The sequence below is a fragment of the Heloderma suspectum genome, chromosome 11 (genome assembly GCF_057233095.1).
Source record: "Heloderma suspectum isolate Gila_16-S chromosome 11, 16-S_ref, whole genome shotgun sequence".
Lineage (NCBI taxonomy): Eukaryota > Metazoa > Chordata > Lepidosauria > Squamata > Helodermatidae > Heloderma > Heloderma suspectum.
The window spans coordinates 2,930,502-2,951,543 of record NC_139468.1 but is presented as its reverse complement, the minus strand read 5'-3'; the positions used below and the strand labels follow the sequence as shown (position 1 = coordinate 2,951,543).

The window sequence follows — 21,042 nt, the reverse complement described above, 5'->3', positions numbered from 1 at the left end:
GACTTAGTTTTTGCTATGTGCCTCTGACAACTATCTGTATTAGTTAAGGCTGTAACAAGGAGAGGAACAGACGCGCACCCTCTCTCCCAGTTTCTCCAGTCAGGATGCTCGCCTTTTCTCCTGACGAGGAGCATGCACCATCTTCTGGAAGCATGGGTCTAGATGCACTGTCAAACTGATACCCGTGTCATGTGGTGGCAAACTTGGCTTTGGCCATGGAATGTGGAGCTCGAGAGAAGCTGTCCTTCTCCTGGCTCTGGGTTTACTTGATTGATTGGATATAGTGGTTTTTGAGCATTATGTTTTTAGGGTCTCAGCCATGAAACTCGGTGGGTAAGTTACTACTTCTCACATAATCTTCCTCACAAGATTGTTGTGAAGATAGAGGACCATGTGTACTGCCCTTTGGTGGGGTTAATATGTGTAGTCCTTACTTCACACATTGAGCTTAAATTCTTTTACAAGGCCTACAGGATACCCTTCAGCCTTCTGGTCCTGTGAGTCAAGTGAGTCAAGTGAGAATTTCAAATTGGTTCTTGTTCTTGGCTTTTGGTTTCTTTTCAGTTATGCCTGCTCTCTCTCTGTCTCTCTCTTTTTACATACTGGGTAGAATATACATGAGATCCATATTATAGTTCAGTTCAGACATGTTCCTTGTGGGTTTTACTTCTCAGAAGAACATTTTGTGATTCAATTTTTCCTCTAGATTAAACGGCTTGGCTTCTGTTGCCTATTAACCCTCTTTCCATCTGGCTGGATAATAAACAAACACAGAAATATGTAGGATTCAGTTTAAATTTCAGGGCTGAAATTCATCCTGAAAAAATGTGGTTGACTTGCAAGAGCAAATTTTATATGGAAAATAACCTGCTGTGGAGTGGGTATCCTCCTGCATTATGACGATTGTTCTTAAATGCATGGGTTAAAAATGAGCCAATTCTTTGGGAATAAAGCTTATTACTACCCTCCCCTGAAATGAAGTTTATTACTACCCTAAAACATGATTGTAGAATGGCCTGATTCTTCAGCCATTGTGGAAGAAAATGGCCCAGAGCTGTCAAAGGCCTGCAGTATGTAGCCTGTTAGAAACTGCACGCCGCAATATACTGGAATAGGGTTTATGCAGGTTTGGTGTGGAATGGCCCCCTTTATTCCAGAACAGATGCATTTATAGGGATGTAAGCCATGATCAAAGGAACCCCGTAACTACTCCTGTTCTGTGTCCCTAAGTGGAGCTTGGGCAGGGCTTGTGTTTCTTCAGCAGTGGTGTAGTGGCTCCAAGGTTCAGCGGGATACAGCGCCAGCATTTTTTTTATTAGCAGGGACACTGATGGCATCTCCCCCGCCCCCGAATTCCCTGTAGCCTCTTGAGCTTCGCTGCAGTCCTTAGAGTAGCTGGGGGGAAATGAATTTTCCCAACAACAATATATTGTTCCCTGTGGTAATGCAAAGTATTTTGCGGTGGCTTTGTCTTAAATGGACAGCTAAGAGCTTTTCTACCGGAAGCATTTTTTGTGTACTCATCATTCCCTACTCATGGTTGTTTACAGGTTCTTTAGACAACATCATGACCCTCCAGTTTCACTTCTGTGTCTAAAGAGCACTTTCCGCAAGTTTATTTTAGGGCAAGGGAAATGTGACATTGATTTGTAAAAGAGAAAGAAAATGCTTTTTTCATTTGTGATATTCCTCTATAATACAGTGCCACCTAGAGGTTATGTAGTGAAAAAGCAGGAAAGGAAATGCCCCTTGTTTAGGGCTTGGATCTCAGTTCTCTGATAAAACCGAAAGTCGACACAGCTGAGTAACATCTTCCTTAAAGTAGACACAGCGGAGTAACAGCTCTAAGACCCATTCACTTTACAGAAGATCTGCTCCTGATGGAGATGAAAACTGCTAGAACTCATTTGTTGGTATTTGTGTCGGGGTGTAGCTATGGAGACTGTCATGATGAACGCTGCACTTCAAGATTTACCACTACACCAGTGTTCTTGAGCAGCAGCGCACATATGCAGACACGCTCCACGTGCCCCATGCTGTGTGGCAAACCCCTTTGGCAGTTGGAGGCACAGCCAAAAGTAGTTTTGATCTATGGTGGAGGAAGGCATTTGCCATTCAAAGTTGGTGGGGGTGGGGAGACAAGACATTCTTAAATATGTCTAAAGGCAGCATGCTGGTAGCTAGTGAGGAGTGCAAGCTGGCAAATCTTGCTTCAGTCATGAGTTGCTTTTCTTAAGCCTCTTCCCTCAGTAATGCCTCTGTAATGGGGGATAAACCAGGCCTTCCTTGCAGGGCTGTTGTAAGGATTACTGTGGGAATGTTTGTGCTTTGAAATGTGATACATCCATGCAGAATACTATTATCCAAGCCAATAATGCCTTTCTGAGGGGGAGAATATGATGGGCGGCATCCTTAACACCAGGAAACATGCTGGTTCTGTATTTCTCTTTTGACACGCAGTTTTTCTCCTGCGTCATTCTGCAGTGTGCATGGTGATGTTCCTGTGGAACTGCGGATTCTCTTATGCGTGCTATTCTCAATTTAAAATATAATCGATAAACTTGGAGCCAGTATATTTGCAACCCTTTCTATTGACCCATACGCCTTCTCTTGGGGCATGTATCGAAATGAACCTTCGAGGACAGACCTACTCGGAGAGAAGCGGTGTGGGGGTGACAGTGGCTGTGGGGACAGCTGAAGCACCACTGTGGCTTGCTTCAGATGCCAACATCTTATTCAGTAAATGGTTTACTGTAATGGGGGGCAGGGGGAGAGACAAATAGAACATTCATCCACTTATGTCACCCACGAAGTCATAGTCAGCAAATGGCGAATCGTCATGGATTATAAATGAATGTTTAAGTTTCTGGTGCGAAGGGACTGAGGCGGGAGGCAGTTGTGTGAAATGCTATTGAGAACTGGCCTCCTTTGAACAGAGAGTTACAGTTTTGGCTTTGCCCTGTCAAGTTTAAGTGTGTCATATATTGCTTGCTTGATTTTTTTTTTAAAAATGCGGATGTTGCCCTAAGGCGGTTGCTACTGCTTTTCTTTCCCAGAGCTTAAGTCTCTATGCCTTGCATTTGTTCCTTATATCAATGCAAATTGATAATTTTTTGGTTCTGTGTTTCTTCTTTGTTGTGCATTATATTTCAGTAATGAATGTAGGCACCTATTGCAAGATCTTTTTAATGTTCTATATATTTTAAATTGTTTTATTGTGTGTTGTTTGGTTTTAATTTTTGTGAACCGCCCAGAGAGCTTCAGCTATTGGGCGGTATAGAAATGAAATAAATAAAATAAAATAAAAATAAAAGATCACCTCTGTGCTGCTGTCTACTAATGTACCTGGAGTATTTGCTGAATAATAATAATAATGATAAAGATAGTAATAGTACATAGCACATTAAAAATGTAAAGGTGTCCCCAACCAGTCGTGTCCGACTCTATGGGGTGGTGCTCATCTCCATTTCTAAGCCAAAGAGCCAGCGCTGTCTGAAGACGCTTCCGTGGTCATGTGGCCGGCGTGACTGAACACCGAGGTGCACGGAATGCTGTTACCTTTCCTGCCGCAGCGGTACCTATTTATCTACTTGCAATTTCTTGCTTTCGAACTGCTAGGTTGGCAGGAGCTGGGACTGAAGACGGGAGCTCACTCCGTCACACGGCACTCGGGTCTCAAACTGCTGTCCTGCCAACCTTCCGGTCTGCAGTTCAGCGTCTTAACCACTAAGCCAAGCGTTCAAAGCACGTGATCTCAGAAATCCTTACAGCAACCTTGTAAGGATGGAAAACACTTCTGAGAACAGCTGGATTATATATTTTCAAAAATGGAGGATCCAGCATTTTTTCCCTTTCTGGCTCTCGGCAGCCCCAGGGGCAGCTGCAGGTCCTTCCTGTAACCATAACATGACTCCCAGCCTCTACAAGGAATGTTTGCAGCCCCCTCCTCCCCCATCTCATCTTGGGACTCTGAGCGTACAGATCCTGTGAGTCCATCACGAAGTCAGCTTTCCCTTAATCCCCTCCCCTATTCCTCTCCCCAGCTGCTTTTTATAACATCTTGCCTGATGAAAAGTTCTGGAGATCTTGAAAGCTTGCAATTCTTTTGTGACTTCTGCTTGGCCTGATAAAAGTAATACAGTACTATGGAATTTGGAATTTCACTTACAGGGGTCCAGACAGTGACCTTTGTGTTTTGTGAGATGTGGACGGTAGCTTGGTGTTGCCCCCATCATGCCTGTGGGAGAGGCTAAGAGAGAGGCCTAGAGCATCCGCTGCCAGGGATCCTGAGTGGTACCTCTTGGACTGTGCGTGGCAATCTTGTTGGCGCCCCTGAATATTTCCCCGCCAAGCCACTGCTTGGGTTGCTTGTTCTGTTGGGCCAGCTCTGGGCATGAGCCCGCTATTGTGTTATGCAGGAACAGTTAAGTCACTTGGAAGTAGTGCCAAAGGAGCTCCTTGGCCAAAATGCCGTTAGTAACTTCCTCCTTTTCATAGCTGCTGAACCTCCCGGACCAACCCCTCCTGCTCCTTTGTAGAGTAGGGTATGGAGTGGAGATGAATTTAATTAGTACTGGCAAGAATGTTTTAGTGTTCTAAAATTGAATCTGACAAGCTGCTCTGTGGTCTGGTAAAAGAAAGATACCCTGTTTTTTGTTTTTCGACTGTGTATTGTGGAGTAAGAAACTTTTTCATGAAAAGAAACCTATGTTACCAGGGAGAACCAAATCTAAAATGTTAAGATGCTGTTTTGATGGGGCTGCTTAAAAAGAGGCCCAAAGGGACTTGCTTTTATGACTTATTTCTCCAGCAGCTAAAAAGTTATATAAAAACCAGTAAACTGTTACACAAACATCTCTCTCCCATTTTATTAACATGTTTTGTATGCTATATTTGTTTTTTTTTAAGTCCTTATTTTACAAACCCACATAACCTGAATGTGCAAACATTCAGTCCAAATACATAGGTACAGACAGAATCCAAAACTGGGTAACACCTTTATCAGGACTAGGTAAATATCAAGAAGTCATGAGCTGTCCTTAGAGTTTCCCATAGCTCTTCTTCAGGCTGGAGGTTAAGCAAGTCGTCATGCCCAGCTTCCATCTCTCTCTCTCTCTCCCCTTGCCACCCATTTTTATTGTTTTGCTTAACCTTTAGCCTGATGAAGGGTTCTGAAAGCTTGCCCATAACTTTGTGACATTTAGTTGGTCCTGACAAGGTGTAACCTGACTGTGGGTTTTGGATATTTTTTATTCTGATGGGCCAACATGGCCACCTACAACAGATCGAGAGAGAACGCTTTCCATTTATTTTTCATAATTTCCCCTTCCTTGATTATTCAAGGACACCAGTGAGGCTGAGAAGCTTGAGGTGTGGGGCTACAGTCCCATCCTCAAACTCAAGCGCTCTCTTGCTCTCCTCCTCTGAAACTTGGGTTCTCATGGTGGAGGAAGCGGGGGGGCATTCAGCCTGGGCCATCTGTGTGTCAGGGTCTTGGGAAGAAAGTCTCACCGTATCTGGGCTCACTAGGGAGGGTTCCTCCCCCTGTTCTGGCTGTTCCCATCCTGATTCCGAATCTGAGCTGCCAGACATCTCCACATGCTCAGATTCATTCCTGACAACAACCCAACAACAAACCATGGGTTTCCAAGGTAGCTTGTTTGAGGGAAAAAGTGTGGGTTAGTGTGTTGTGCAAACCCAGCCAGTGACCGGGTTCAGACAACCATGGGGGGAAAAGAAGCCACTGTGGCTTCTTCCCCCATGCGTTATGTGTGCGTGACCACAATTTGCATAATTACCTGTAATGCTGTTCAGGTTGCTGTGACATCCGAACCCAGTGCGGTGCGTGGCGGGAGCGGCTTCTTGCCCACCTACAGCTCGTGGCTTGTAGTAGGGGTTGTGGGGTGGGTAGGAAACCACCCCTGCCACACACTGCTCAGGGTCTGAATGACATGTAGTGGGTAATCGTGCAAACGGCAGTCACGCATGCGGCCTGCGGAAGGCAGGGCAAAGAAGCCACGGTGACTTCTTTTCCCTCTTTGATTGCCGGAACTCGGCCAGTGTGTAAAACAGATCAAAGTCCTGCATTTCACAGGAGGAGCTAACAGAAGTTGAAATAATCTGGTTAGGTAGCTTTTTCCTCCCTTGCTCCCTTGGTCAAGATTTTACTGAGTGGGAGGGTGAGTCAGTGGGGAGGATAAGGGACAAAGGTATTACGTTTTTGTGTCAAATGTTATATCAAATAGACTGTAGGGAGAAGGGGGAGAGTGAAGGACTTTTAAATTTATTTATTAGAATGTTTTTGGATTGCCCCTCCACTCACTGATCACTGTACAAATAAAAATAATAAAAAGATTAAAATACATAAGCTACAACTTTTTGTTGGGATAAAGGAAGATATTGCTGTACTCACATTTGTATCAACATTCTAAAGATCTAATAATTATAATATTTGTAAACCACTTCCCGAGGCTTCAAGTGATGGATAAATCACAAATACATTTTCCCCCTAAATGTCAGCCCCGTGGAGCAGCATCCTTCCATCTCCTGTGGTTGTGGAACGTTGCAAAAAGTTCCAGGTATGTTGATAACATTGTAGGTGTAATTTCACTAAGATTTGTTGAATGCTGGCAAAATAATTCAAGAGTGGCACTTAGCTGTCCTTTGCCAAATGCTTTAAATATATGTCCCTTGAAGCAGGTTTGCTGGATTTCCTCTTAGCAGGTGAAGTAATAAAATGAATCCTTATCCCCAGAGCTCTGTTGCTATTGCTGTGAAATGCAGGTGCAAGCAAGGAAGAAAACAAAAGACAACATCCTTGCTGGCCTCTGTTTGGCCCGGCCCTGAGCAGCGGGCGGCAATCTTCAAAGGCCTGCACGGTCTCCACAGTGCAACAGGATATCGCAACAATGCCTTTCAAGTTAAATATGGTGTTGTTGAACGTGTCCTTTTAAGGGTCTCTTTGCATGCATTTTGTCATGAGTCAGTGGTAGTGCTCAGAGAGGAAAAAGGAAGTTCTGCCTCGTTCTATTTGGATACTACACTTTGATGGGCATAGACCAGGGTTGTTTGTATGCCACAATTCCTCAGGAGTGGGGAAGGACAGAATTTGCTACTGGGCGCAGAATTCTGTTTTTGGAGTGTTTCAAGGGGGAGCAAGTTGCTAGTCCTTATGATGGTGGAGATGTGCTTGAATGCATGTGGGCATGCCTGCTGAAATGGATCAGAGACAAGGGTCCAGTGTGCTGTGCAACACCTTCCCTTTTGTGGGGGAAAGGCAAGGAGGACAATACTTAGCTGAGTGTTTTTGCTTGGAAGAAGGTAATTATATAGCTGGTGGTGTTTTGGCTAACACATTCCATAGAACTTTGCAGGCAGCTCTGAATTTGACCGCATGTGGGCTGTTCCCCATTGTGTCACCTTTGGGAACACAACACCCCCAGTAGCGAACACCACCCAAATGCTAAGTTGGAGCTACTGGCTCAGCAGTGACTCAGCGGCAGAGCCAGAATTAGTATGTTGCCACCCTTTCTTCCTGCACACCACCCTGAATGCTTCTTGGTGCCAGTCCAAGCAGACGCCGGGTGGGCCCAGCCTGCCCCGCTCCAGTTCGCAAGATCACGCGAGGGCAGAGTCTCCAGAGCAACAGCTGCTGCTGTTGGCATTGTCAGTGATGCATGCGCAGGGAGAGGAACTTGCCAGTTCTGGCACTGGGCGAGTTTGCTGAGCCTGCCTGAACACATCCAAGCTCTGTGCCAAAGACACCTGCCCTGGGACAAGATGCTTGAGGTCATTTTTGCATTTATACTCTGAACACCCTCTCTCCCTCTCATGCTCAGAAACAAAAGCCAAGCTGGCGTGAACAACAAGGGTTTTTGGCACTGCTTTTGTGTGTCTTGTCTGTTTTGGGGGGTGGGGAAGAAGGTCAGGAATCAAGGGGGGGGGGTAGAAGGAAGTGCTTTAAGAGCCAAAGGCTGAAACTGTTGGAGAATTTCACGTCTTGTGTAGAAACTTGCAAAAGTCCCATTCTAATGGGGTGAGCCACACTTCCCCGTGCAGCTGCGTGTAACAGCGGCCCCTTGCCCTGGGGAGCTGGTGATGTGCTTTCATGTAAATGGCTTTAAAACTTTTTGTAATGTATTTAACATTTTAACTTCTGTAAACCGCCCAGAGAGCTTCAGCTATGGGGCAGTATAGAAATGTAAGTATTATTATTATTATTATTATTATTATTATTATTATTATTATTTATTAATATGCATTAGAGAAGGGAGTGTTTAATAATTCCCCTGCTGATTACTTTTCCCCTGAAACTTCCCTCCCTTGTAGTGGCTTTTATCACTGTGGGACTCCAGATTGGTGTTTCCAAGGCAAACATGGGTGCACCACTGTGGCAGCTAGGGTGGGACAGAAAAGATTCAGGTGGAAAGTGACTGGCATGGAGAGGTATTAAACACTCTCCTCTCAAATGCAAATTCTGTCCCACGTTTAAGGGTCTTTAGGATCCTTTTAGGTTGCAATCCTATGCACAGCTACCTGGAGTAAGTCTTACTGAACGCAGTGAGATTTACTTCTGAGTAAACATGTATAGGATTGTGCTATTAATTAGTTTTGGCTCCTGTTTTTATCTGCTGGCTCTGCTGTGTCCACAAAAGGTGGTGCCAAAATAAATTTGCAGATATGATGGGAGTTGTAGTCCAACACATCTGGAGGGCACTAGGTTGGAGAAGTCTGCTCTAACCATTACACCACACTACTGGCTTTTTTGTTGTGGTGGTATACATTTTTAAAAGCATATTTTGTATTTTGGGGAGTATTTTCCAATAGAAAATCAGGATATAAATAAAAAACAACTTTTAAATGAGGAGCACCCTCCTAGCACTGTGCGAAGAGCCTTTTTAAATCTCCTTGGCGTCTTATTTCTGCACTATGTTTCCCCTCGTTTTTTAAAATAGCTGTTTTTGCTTAGTAATTTTAGTGTATGCTACCTTATTTTACTTCATTACACTGTAAACTATTTAGTTATTTGACATACCCCACCTTTCCACCAAAAAATGGCACTCAAGGTGGCTAACAATAATAAACCAAGATTAATGTAAAGCCAGTTAAAACGATAATGAAAACAAATAGATTAAAAACACAATAAATAAATAAAAACTAGCACCCAATCCAATAGAATCTGTACTTCATCAGCAGACCAGTTTATGTGCCAAAGACCTGCTGGAATAAAAATGCCTTCTCCTGCCAGTGGAAGGACTGTCCGCAGAGAGGGAGCCAACAAAACCTCCATCAGCAGGGAGTTCCAGAACTTAGGACTCGCCACCAAGAAGACCCCTTCAGCATTTTTGAGCTACTTTGAGTATTTTGGACAGGGTTAAAATATTTTTACATTGTTAACAAAAGCTGTCACCTTCATGGCCTACTTGTACCTGGATTTCTGGAAACAAGATGGCTTGTTGGCTGATCTAGTAAAGCAGTTTGTAGCTGTGTGTGTGTGTGTGTGTGTGTGTATGTATTCAGCAACAAGTCATGTTGATCACTGTAGGGTCATAACTTACTTGGCTAGATCCAGATTTAGTCACACTTAGAGGAGTCTCATTTAAATCAATGGGATTTAAGTTCATCATGACTGACTCCAGTTGCACTGATTTCATTGGGTTTACTCTAAGTATGACTTCATCTGGATCCCACCCAGTGTGTCTCACTGTGAAGAAGACTGCACTTTTGTTTAAAAAGATGATGGTGGAGGCATAAGCCTGGAATTAACAATGGCGTGTGCAACACAGAAGTGTCGGCAGTTTCCCAGCAGCAGTGGGCATTTTGTCGCAGCTCAGCATAATAGCCAGATGCCAGTAAAATGGAGCACCTGCCTAGCTGCTGGAGGTACTGCTTGGGCGGGGCTCAGGAATGGAACATGAGACATATTAAATGCTCTCCTAGCAGCAGCGGCAGCAGCTGCCTCCTTTATGCCTGCACAGGGTGACACTTGCTTGAAAGAAATGGACTACAGAACCTGAGAAATCCGTGCAGTAACGTTTTTTACAGCGCTGTCTGAAACGATTGGGTTCTGTTTTTTTCAGTTAATGAAAAGTTTTTTCTTTTTTGCCTGGGAGTGCGTGCTTCCACTCCCCACTTCAAATTCTCCGCCATAACTCAGATTCTCTTTTAAATTAAAATAAACACTGTTGTTGTAAGGAGGACAGCATGATAAACTGTGTGAAGTGCTTTGCCCACTCTAAAGCAGTATAGAAAACTATATGGTGGTGGTGGTGGTGGTGGTGGTGGTGGAATTTTCAATATGTACAGAAGTTCTGTTCTCTGCAGGCAAACTGCAGTAACCTTGATCCTGCAGGCAAGAATCCATCACCTCTTCCAGAGCTTTTAACATCAAGGTTAGCATTGCAGCAATCTCCTATTGCAGACAGATTTTCAGCTGTGTGGGGCCTGCAGAAATGTGTTTTTCCAAGTTTCTTTTATTGTTTAGTATTCAACCTTTCAAACTCTGGTCTGTGTCTAGATGAAATTGTGTTTGAAGTCTGTTGAGATTATGATAAATTTGAAGACCAAACAAATGTGAAAGACTGGTGTTTTGCCATAAAAACACTTTTATTAGATTGTGTAGGGTTGCATCTTACTCTCACTTAAATCATTTTGCCTTGTGCTTACAGACATTGTGTGAATTCTATAAACTCAAGTATATGTGCATTTATATACACACACACAAGCACACCAGTCAGCATTAAGGAAGTTGCTGCAAACATGTTGTGATAGCAAGTGTTTCCTGGCAGCTGTGATTCAAAAGCTGTTCACAATAAGAAGCCGGTATTGGCACATCTGGTAGGAAGACCTTTTTCGGCTGGGAAGAAAGCTAAAGCACACACCTGTCTCTTCCCCTTTTCTTGCTCCAGCGTTGCTAAAACTGAACAATGAGTGACTATAAAATGCATTGCAGAAAAAGGTGACAGACATTTTCCATCTTGCTTGTCTACCTTCCTTGACCTGAATAGAGGGCCAGCATGCTGTAGTACTTAGAGTGCTGACCTGGGACCCAGGAGACCTGGATTCTAGTCCTCACAGAGTCACTCTGGGCCAGTCACTGACTCTCAGGCTCAGCCTAACCTATCTCCCAGGGTTGTTATGAGGATAAAATGGGCAGGAGGAGAACCATGTAAACCTCCTTGGGCCCCTTGGAGGAAAAGGTGAGCTACAAATGTAATGCATGCATACATACATAGCTTTACACAAATGCTCTTGTGGTAGTTTGGAGTGAATATATAAAAGGAGGCAGAGCCTTACTATGGGGACTGCCTGGCATCCATATTTGGTTTTAACATTCTGTTGGCCACCACCTCATGGGCCCAATCCTCTGGAACGTGTATATGTGGATTTTAAGCTTGTCAGCGGCGTGTTCCAATCCTGCCTATCCTTGAAGTTCCTTGGGGAGCTACCGCTAGCACTCCATCTTAACCTACCTGGCAAGATAGGTATGTGAGGAGGAATGCTAGAAAGCATGGTGGTGCTCCTGTGGGCTCCTGTCTATTTCTGTGGGGCTTGCACAGAAGACCTTCCCAATGTGTTGTGCCCCCTGCCCCATGGACAGATCTGTCTCCTGCCTGTAATGGTGTTCAACATTGGAGAGGGGCCATAGTAGCAAAACTCCTGCTTTGCATGCAAGAAGGACCCAGGTTCCATTCTAGGCAGCCCCTCTGGTTAAAAAGACGCAGGTAGCAGATTACAGGAAAGACACCCCGCCCCCGGTCTCTTTCAACCTGAGCACCTGGGGAGCTGCTGTTAGTCAGAGGAGGCAATCCTGAGCAAGGTGGACAGACCGTTTTACCTGCGATAACGTCGTTCCCTTCCGTATCCTCTGTTGAAGGCAGCCTCCTTGGGACAGGGCCGCCTCTTTCAATGGCATGTGACGAGGACTCTTGCTATCGTATTAATCTCTCCCCCTCCCCTTCTCATTGTAAATGCTGCGTGGAGGTCAGTGGCAGAATACGGTAGGGAAAAATTCAGCCATGATGGGGCAGAGGAAGCCCAAAGTTTCCACCTGCTTAGCCAGTAGGACAGGAGAGTCCTGCTTTCAGGAGCAAAGAAGCCATTTTACCCCTTTGCAACATGCTCAGCAACATTGTTGCTTCAATGCAAACAATATCACCATACAATGGGGTGGTAATCTGTGCACGTGGAGTAAGTTCCATTGAATGCAGTGGGACAGACTTGCCCATCAGTGTGTGTGTCTCACACACACACACACCTCACATCTGGTATAGAATAGCTTATGGGAAACAATTGCCCATATTCCAAAGTATAGACAAAATATTTATGGAATGTTTCCTACTGCACATAACTTTCTTTTTCACAGAAAGAAAGAATAGTTGTTATATGGGTGATCTCAAGTGCTGATTATTTCTGCAGCTGACGCAATTTGATGAGTATCTGCTTATTTTGGCCTCTTAAGGGAATTCTTTGGAACACAAAATCCCACAAGGGATTTGCTTTATCCAGACCAGTAGGTCTTTCTGGGAACATGCATTGTTTTCCCTTGTTACAATCCAATGAATGGCTTTTCCGTTGCCTGTGATGAGGGGTGCCTCCAGATGAGGCAATATAGCATCACTGGCCTGCTTCATTCTCAGAATTTCAAGGGGGGGTCCCAGATGTTGTCATATTCCAGTCATAACACTCCTTTGTTTTCCCACTGCTTTTTCCATCCTTTTTCTTACAGTAGAAAATCTGTTAAAGAGAAAAGATGGAATTGCTGCATGAAGATGATCAGAGGACTGGAAACAAAACCCTATGAGGAGAGACTGAAAGAACTGGGCATGTTTAGCCTTGAGAAGAGAAGACTGAGGGGAGATAGGATAGCGCTCTTCAAGTCCTTGAAAGGCTGTCACAGAGAGGAAGGCCAGCATCTCTTCTCAATCATGCCAGAGTGCAGGATGCAGAATAATGGGCTTGAGTTACAGGAAGCCAGATTCCGGCTGAACATCAGGAAAAACGTCCTGACTGTTAGAGCAATACGACAATAGAACCAATTCCCTAGGGAGGTGGTGGGCTCTCCCACACCGGAGGCATTCAAGATGAGGCTGGTCAGCCACCTGTCAGGGATGCTTTGACCTGGATTCCTGCATTGAGCAGGGGGTTGAGCTAGTCGGTCTTATAGGCCCCTTTCAACCCTTCTGTGATTCTATGCCTTCTGAGTGGTAGCGCAAGGCCTCCTCTGTCTGGAAGCACCCTAGGATGGCCAGTTCCTAGGCAGCTCGACCAACACACAGAACGACTGTGTGGAAACTCAGGCTTTCTTCACATGGAGCTTTTATCCTTGGATTGAGATTGCTCCTTCATGGAAGTTTGTGGGCTCTTTACATGATGCCATGGAGCTCCAAGGCGTCTCCTGCACTAAATGCCCTTTGTTCCGTTTTTAAATAGATCGCAGATAATAAGCTATCAAATTAGCCCATTGTGTTCTGCTTGAGTTCAAGAAGAGGCGCAAGATCAAGGAAAGATCATGGAAGAACCAGATATGGGGAGAAGAAGGGAGAAAGAGGAGGGGGAGAAGGAAGCAGGTGAAAAAGGGAGTTGTGATCCTGCATTTAAAACTGAAGCAGAAAGCCCCATTTTACATGTAGGATTTTAGGCTGGTGTAGAGATGCTCTCAGTCTTGGTGATAATTTTAAGGACCTTTTGTATTCTGGAACTACATCCTCTGAATGTATTCCTCAGGGTTCAGTCAGTGTGCATGTAGGTATCCTGTCCTGACTGTAGCTTTGTGGGCAAATATTGCTCTGGGCTTTGGTCTCTTTCCTCAGTTGTCATGTTTAGTTCATTGAAGGGCCTTTCCTTCCTATCTACCCTGTTTTCTGGGAATTTATGGCAAGGGTGGGCAAGTTGTGGTCCTCCAAATGTATTGGCCTTCAACTCCCATCATCCCTTACCTTTGGCTATGCTGGTAAGGACTGATGAGAATTGTAGACCAAAACATCTGGAGGACCACAACTTGCCCACCCCTGAGTTATGTGGTCTCAGTCTGTAGGCCTTTTTGACTCCTGTGGTGGGTTGTTGGCCCGTGATGAAATACTAGGCCTCACAGCAGTGCTGTCAAAGAGAGTGGACATGGCAGCCCTGGGGGCTGGTTTTTCTCTCCTTCGGACCCCAGCTCAGACAATGCGCCCTAAATCTAACTTCTCTCCAACAAAACGGAGTCACTCTGTCAGCTTCAAAGAGGATAAGATAAACTACTGAACACCACAACATCTTCAGATCATTCTTGGGTTGTTGTTCTGCTCTGAATTTGTGTTTAGACAAAATATTTGTTTTCCTTACTTAGCCCCCCCCCCCCCCCCGGCTTGTCTCAGCAGGATCCAAGCTCACTTTTGTAACATAAAAATTTGAGAGGGGAAAAAAGGGCAACAACCATCTGCAGCCATTGGAACAGGCTGGGTGCCTTTTCTTATGGTAGCATAAGAAGCTGCTTGTGTGAACAACCAAATGCGTTCTAGCTGAACAAAAGATTTTATTTTTCTCTATTATTCACCTGGCAAAACTTTACAATCTGTTCACCTGTTTTTATTTTTACTGGCAATTCAGAGTGCTGCATTCTCAAATGGAGCATTGAGTGAATGAAAAAAATATTGCAGGTAGCCGTGTTGGACCTTAAGAAAAATAATCCCAAAGTCACACTATTAGGTAATACTTTTATTAGGGTCAATTAAAGTGTCACAAAGTCATTAGTAAGCTTCTGAGTTCTCCAGAATTGTTTGTTAGGCTGGGTGTTGAGTAGAACAGCGAAAGGAGGGGGCAGAAAAAGTTGGGCATAATGGAAATCTCCCAGAGTCTGCAGTCCTGAGATGGGGATGCTTCCAGGTGAGGCTTGTCTTGCGTGATCACCCTGCCTCATTCACAGGATTTTAAGGAGGTCCAGATGTTTTTTCTTCTTCCATTGGTAATCCACCTGTGTTTTCCCACTGCTTCTTCCATCTTTTTTTCTTTCAACAAAAGATCTGTTAAGGAGGAATAGCTGCACAGTATATTTTTAGGGTGATGCTTGGAGCCCTCTGTCTGCAAGCATCCATAGTGCGGTAGGACAAAATGGCCTCTGGTGCGTGCAGAACAGATTTCGGGTTGCACCGAGGGCTGCTGGGACAAGGGAACAACGATGTCAGCTTTAGGCCTATCCTCAAACCACTGCCTTTCTTGGTTCTGTGAAACGAGGGTGATGTGATGATCCTGCCCTGTGGAATCTGCTCCCAAAAGATATGCATCTGGCTCCATCCGTTGCTCTATTTATTTTCTTTGGTTTTTAATTGAAAGGGTTTTTTAAAAAAATTATATATGTTGCTTTTGCTACTGGTTTTATTAGTTTATAATTTAAAAGGTTTGGCTGCAAGTACCAGGCCTGCTGCCTGGCTGAGCAGCCAGTCAGCTGACTCCAAAGGGCAAATCACAGCCCACTAGGCCCTATAAAGGCCTAGCCTGAAAGTTTATTCCTTAGTCCAAGCAATTCCTCTTGTGTGCGAGGTTGCTACCTAAACTCTTGCCCCCTTAATTGCTAGCTTGAATCCTGAACCCAGCTTGGTTTTAACTACTGGCCTAGCTTCCCCCACCCCTTGATTCTGGGACCCAGCCACCTGGAACTTGACCCTCCCCAAGACCTGACAAGAACTTCCAAAAGGGTTGTGTCCCATGCTGATGGTTGCTTACTGGGGATGGGTGCCATTGAGATTTTATGCCTTTGGCACTAAAATAGTCAGAATCCTGTAACTAAGGATTGAGGCTGGTGTCTTGCATGTGTTTAATTATGCACCACAGATGTGTGCTATGGCCACACCCATCTACTGTCACAGCTTTGCCTGGACAGCTGTACATCTAGGAAGAATGTGTATTCATTCCAGCGTTATCTGTTAGCTTAAAACATTTTTTTCAGCAGCTCAAACCCAGGAACAACTTCTGTGGGTGCCAGTTGGCTTCTGTTGGCTGAAAGAGAGGCTGGAGAAGAGGCACAGGAAAAGAAATAGAGGTGTCCCTCTTTATAGGATCAGCGTAGCACATGGAACTGAATTTGGCTGGAGGCAGCAGGGAACTGGGATGTGTCCCACAATTGTCAGCTTCTTAATATTTTTGTTTTGGTTGCTTTAGAGACTTATGATTTGACCCGCTTTACCGACTGATCAAAATAATATTTGTGGGTCACAAATGGCTTCTTGTGAAGCAATGACCGGGCGGAACGGTTTGCATCTCATAGCGGCAGTAATTATATCCTTCTGGTCTTGAGACATAGCATGCGAGAGGGAAAACTTTAAACTGAAGAGAAACAAAAGAAATGGGGAAATGGACAAAGACAGCTGCTGCAGGCCGCTCTCTCCTCAGCTGTGAGCACCACTTCAGGCAGTGCCCTTCTTCAAAGATCACCCCTGCCATGGATCCAGGGGTGGGTCTCAGCCAACCCTCCTGCCCAATGTCATTCCCCTTCTGGGAGAGAGAATACCATACAGGGTTGTTGGAAAGGATATTACTTCAAGATAATGTGTGTCAAGTACTCTAGATGCTTTGGCTACTGTGTTGGTACCGTCCGAGGACTCCCAATAAATGTTCGCCCAGATGTTTTTTAAAGTCCTCCAAGGATGGACATCTGGTCTCCATCCTGAGCCTGTAGCTGGAGCAAATTAGCTATATGGGAGCTGTTCACCCAGAAAAGGTCTGAGGAAGACTGAGGGCTCCTTCACGCTTTTATCCTGCTATTGAGATGGCTCCTTCACGTGATGTCTGATCATTCAAGGTGTCTCCTGCACTAAATGCCCTTTGTTCCGTTTCTAAATAGATAGCAGATAATGAGCTATCAAATTACCCCGTTGTGTAAGACTCAGATACGGGGAGAAGGAGGGGAAAGGGGAGGGGGAAAGGAAGTGGGTGAAAGAGGGAGTCGTTGTGATCCTGCATTTAAAACGGAAGCAGAAAGCCCCATTTTAAATGCAGGATTTTAGGCTGGCGTAGAGATGCCCTAAGAGCTTATATGCTGACTGTGGGCATCTCTACACCATCCTAAAATCCTGCATTTAAAATGGGGCTTTCTGCTTCCGTTTTAAATGCAGGATCACAACTGACTCCCTTTACGCAAGCTTCCTTTCCCCCCTCCCCTCCCCCCTCCCCCCCTTCTCCCCGTATCTGAGTCTTCTGGTATCTTTCATTGATCTCACTCCTCTTCTTGCCGCTTTTACACTTTTCACAGGAAACTGAAGCGGAACACAACAGGGTAATTTGATAGCTCATTATCTGTGATCTATTTAAAAATGGAACAAAGGGCATTTAGTGCAGGAGATACCCTGGAGGGTCATGGGGGGTCTCGGTGTCATGTAAAGAGCCTGCAAACTTCCCAGAAGGAGCAATCTCAATTGCAAGATAAAAGCTCAGTGTGAAGGAGCCCTGTCCCTGGTTCACCAGATACAGCTGGGCCTTCTTCCTCACAGGTACACCCTTCGTCAGGAGCCTGGTGAAAAGGCTGTTCTGGCTGTCAGGCGAGCACTCCAACAACAACCTTGAGCATCCCACCTGGTCCGTTGCTGTGGGTGGTCTGGCGTCACGTGGGTGGAGGGAGGAGAGTCTGGAACCACAGCAGGGCCAGGGAAGGGGTTGAAGAGGTTCTTGGGGACTTAGACGAGGCAATTCTGCCACAGGACCCCTCAGCTTGATCCATGTCTGCCATAGGAGAGAGGTGTGCTGAGGGATCATACTCCTCCTCCTCCGAAGAAGTCTCCCCTGGGCTTGGGTTGGCCGGGAGGCTGACACTCTGACAGATGGTGTTTAACCTAAATCTTCTTGTCTGTACTTTTAGTCTTTGGCTCAGGTCCAGCCATCTATGCCTGTGGTGAGCCTCTATTTTGCTATCACCGCCTCTGCTGTTCTGTCCCTGGGCGTGCCGGTCCTTAACCTGTTGTTAAAGCTGTACAGTGTGAAGGCTACTATTTAAACTACTGACGTTAGTTTAAGGTGCTTCTACAGGGATCTTGTCTTAAGAAGATAGCATAAGAATGCTTTTTATTATAGCATAAGCTTGATATGCCTTTCCCTTCATAGTCTTTCCTCCACTCTGTTCTGAGGGAAACACCACCAGACTGAAGTTTCTCGCTCCCACTATCTCCTGTTCAGGCTGTAGGTTATCCTAAAAAGGAACATCTGGAACTCAGTGCTCACAGGTTTAACTTTCTTAACTATACAGTAGATGCCACTCCTGAATAGTATGATATTATAAGGTCTTTTTCTGGGTGCTTTACTCATTACCGGAAAGTGCATTCAAATGCTCTCTGTTCTATTTTTATGCTTTGGGACAATAAATAACTATGTTGTAAGGCTTCCTAGAGGCCTGCTGCTGTGAACTCTTCCTGTTCCATTTTATGTTCCCTTGTTTAGTCTTGCCCATGCAAAGATGCATTTCCTAGGCTTGCCTCTGCCCAGACACAACCATTTTTGGACAGATTATTCTGATTTTGAATTCTGTCTCACGATTAATATTTGTTAGGAAATTATTGCCACTGAGTTAATTCCTCTTCTGGTTAATTGCTTTTATGCTGGGAAGGAGGTTCAAATAATCCTTTGTCTATCCCAATAACATTTATTTATTTATTTATTTATTGCCTTTATATCCCGCCTTTTTTCCTCTTGCAAGGAACCCAAGGCAGCTTACATTATCCTCTTCCTCCTCTCCATTTTATCCTCACAACAACAACCCTGTGAGGTAGGTTGGGCTGAGAGTCTGTGACTGGCCCAAAGTCACCCAGTGAGCTTCCATGGCTGAGTGGGGACTAGAACCCGGATCTCCCGGCTCCCAGTCCCAACACTCTCACCACTACACCACATTTCTGTTCCCAGCAGTGTTTTGTTCCTAGTTTGTGCACACATGCAGGGTGGGGTGGGGGTTCTTTTTAAAGGATCAGATGCCTGACAGTTCTGGTGCTTTTTTTTAATAAGGTAGTTCTGCCTTTGTGCTTCCCCAAAACATCAGTTGCACCTGTGTTTCTCTACAGAAATAACACTAATCTTAAAGGATTTGTATTTGGAAATGCTTCCAATGCGTTCAATTCAAGGTGCTTACTTTAACCTTTAAAGCCCTAAATGACTTGGGGCCAGGATACTTAAAGGACTGGCTTCCTGCATCAGATGCCCTTCTCAGGGGGGTCTTGGCTGAGTGATATTAGGCAGGTAATGACTGGGGAGAGGGCCTTCTCGGTGGTGATGCCCCATTTGAGGAATGTCTTTCCAAGACAGGTAAAGGAAACCCCAACCCATATATTATGTAGGAGACATTTTAAAGCCTTTCTATTTGGTGATGTTTTTAATTGTTTTGAGTGGCTTCTGTTACTTTAACATTGTCCATTTCAATTCAGTTATTGTTACAAAGGGGACCTGCAGGGGACAAAGTGTTGCAGTGTATCCTCCCTCCTAAAAGGAGTGCCCCTGTTTAGGGGTCCTGCCAGCCATTCCCTCCTAACAGGGTTTTCCACTTTTCCCCATCCACTTATCCAACAACTATCACTCTCTTTTCTGTGGCTACTGAGTGTGCTCATTTCTCATTGAGCTGGCTTTGGGGTATTCTTTTCCTCCTTAGTTTTTAGAAAGAGGATTTGCACTTCTGCAAATCTTGGGGTTCCCCTGAGCATGTTGATTCCTTCCTCTTGTTTCTCAGTAGTCCTGTTTTGGCTTCAGTTATGTTGGCAGTCACCAACTCAGCTTGCTCTTAGAAGGATTTTTTTAAATTGGTGCTTTCTTCACTGCTTTTGAGTTTGAAAAACATATTAACTATTTATTATCCTATCCATTTTGTTTTGTTTTTTAATCCCACAGTAAGTCACTTTGAATATTATTCATAGGGTTCTTTTAAAAAATTACAATGTTTAAAATAAATGAATCCATATCTGTTGCCTGGATTGTTGCTTCTCCACCTTAAGCCCTGTCCATATGTGAATAGGGCTTGGAGCGCGTAAACATTGCCCAGGATACCAGGAAATCACCATACAGCGTGCATGCCCTTCTCATGCTCGAATGACTGTTTTATGGCTTGTTTGATCATTCCTCTTCCTCCCACAACTGTTATGTATGTGTAGTGCTTTTCAGTTGCAATGATGGAGCATGTGTTTTCATGCAGGAAAACACAGGGGGGCGCTGTACATTTGGGGAAGGGTCCGTAGCTCAGTGGTAGAGCCCCTGCTTTGCGTGCAGAAGGTCCCAGGTTCGATCCCTGGCATCTCCAGGTAGGGCTAGGAGAGAATCCACCCTGAAACTTTGGAGAGCTGCTGCCAGTCAGTGTCAACAGTACTGGGCTAGATAGTCCTATGGACTGACCTACTATAAGGCATCTTCCTGTGCTGCTATGTTGGAGGCAGAAGAGTTGAGTTTGTATTTTTTTAAGTTCATATTTCACAACTGTCTGGGCAATGCATGAGGACAAAATGCTGAGTTAGGTATATCTTCGATCTGATGCAGCAGACGCAGTTAACTCATTCGGCGCCTGTTGTGTCTCATCCACAGGGGAGCAAGGGGCATTATCGATATCACTGGCAGAGCCACAATGTCAAGCACAGTGGTGTGGACGACATGGTGCTTCTTTCCAAGATCTCTGAAGATTCCATTGTGGAGAACCTCAAGAAACGCTACATGGATGATTATATATTTGTATCCTTTATTGGGTCCATGGAGGCTCGGAATTCCAGCGGGGAATATCTCTTTGGCCAGCCTTTCCCCACCCTGGGGACCTCCAGATGTTTTGGATTACAACTCCCATAATCCCTCACCATTGAGCATGCTTGCTCGGACTGACAGGAGTTGTAGTCCAAAACATCTGGAGTATGCCCAGTTGGGGAAGGCTGCCTTAGACTTTTCTAAACATGTTACATGTGGAAGGGACAACGTTGCATTTCCCAGCTTTTGAAGCAGGCGTGATTGGGTCATTGAGAATTCCTCTCCTGTTACATTCTCCCCTCCTGGGATAGGCAACCACAGCTCAATGGGAGACCACCTGCTTTGCATGCAGAAGTTCCCAGGTCCAGACCC

The 21,042-nt window shown here is 44.9% G+C and overlaps 1 protein-coding gene across 3 annotated transcripts in view; it reads left to right on the top strand.

Annotated features, from left to right (window-relative positions):
* Window positions 1-21,042, top strand: part of MYO1E (myosin IE) — a 109,442-nt gene that overhangs the window by 13,633 nt on the left and 74,767 nt on the right. For 2 of the 3 annotated variants that reach the window (XM_084816629.1, XM_084816631.1), the window contains one exon: window positions 20,521-20,664. In XM_084816629.1, coding sequence (XP_084672755.1) covers window positions 20,521-20,664 — 144 coding nt within the window. Of the gene's footprint in view, window positions 1-7,438; window positions 7,789-20,520; window positions 20,665-21,042 lie in introns of those variants that run through there. The other variant, XM_084816627.1, reaches the window with a different exon arrangement.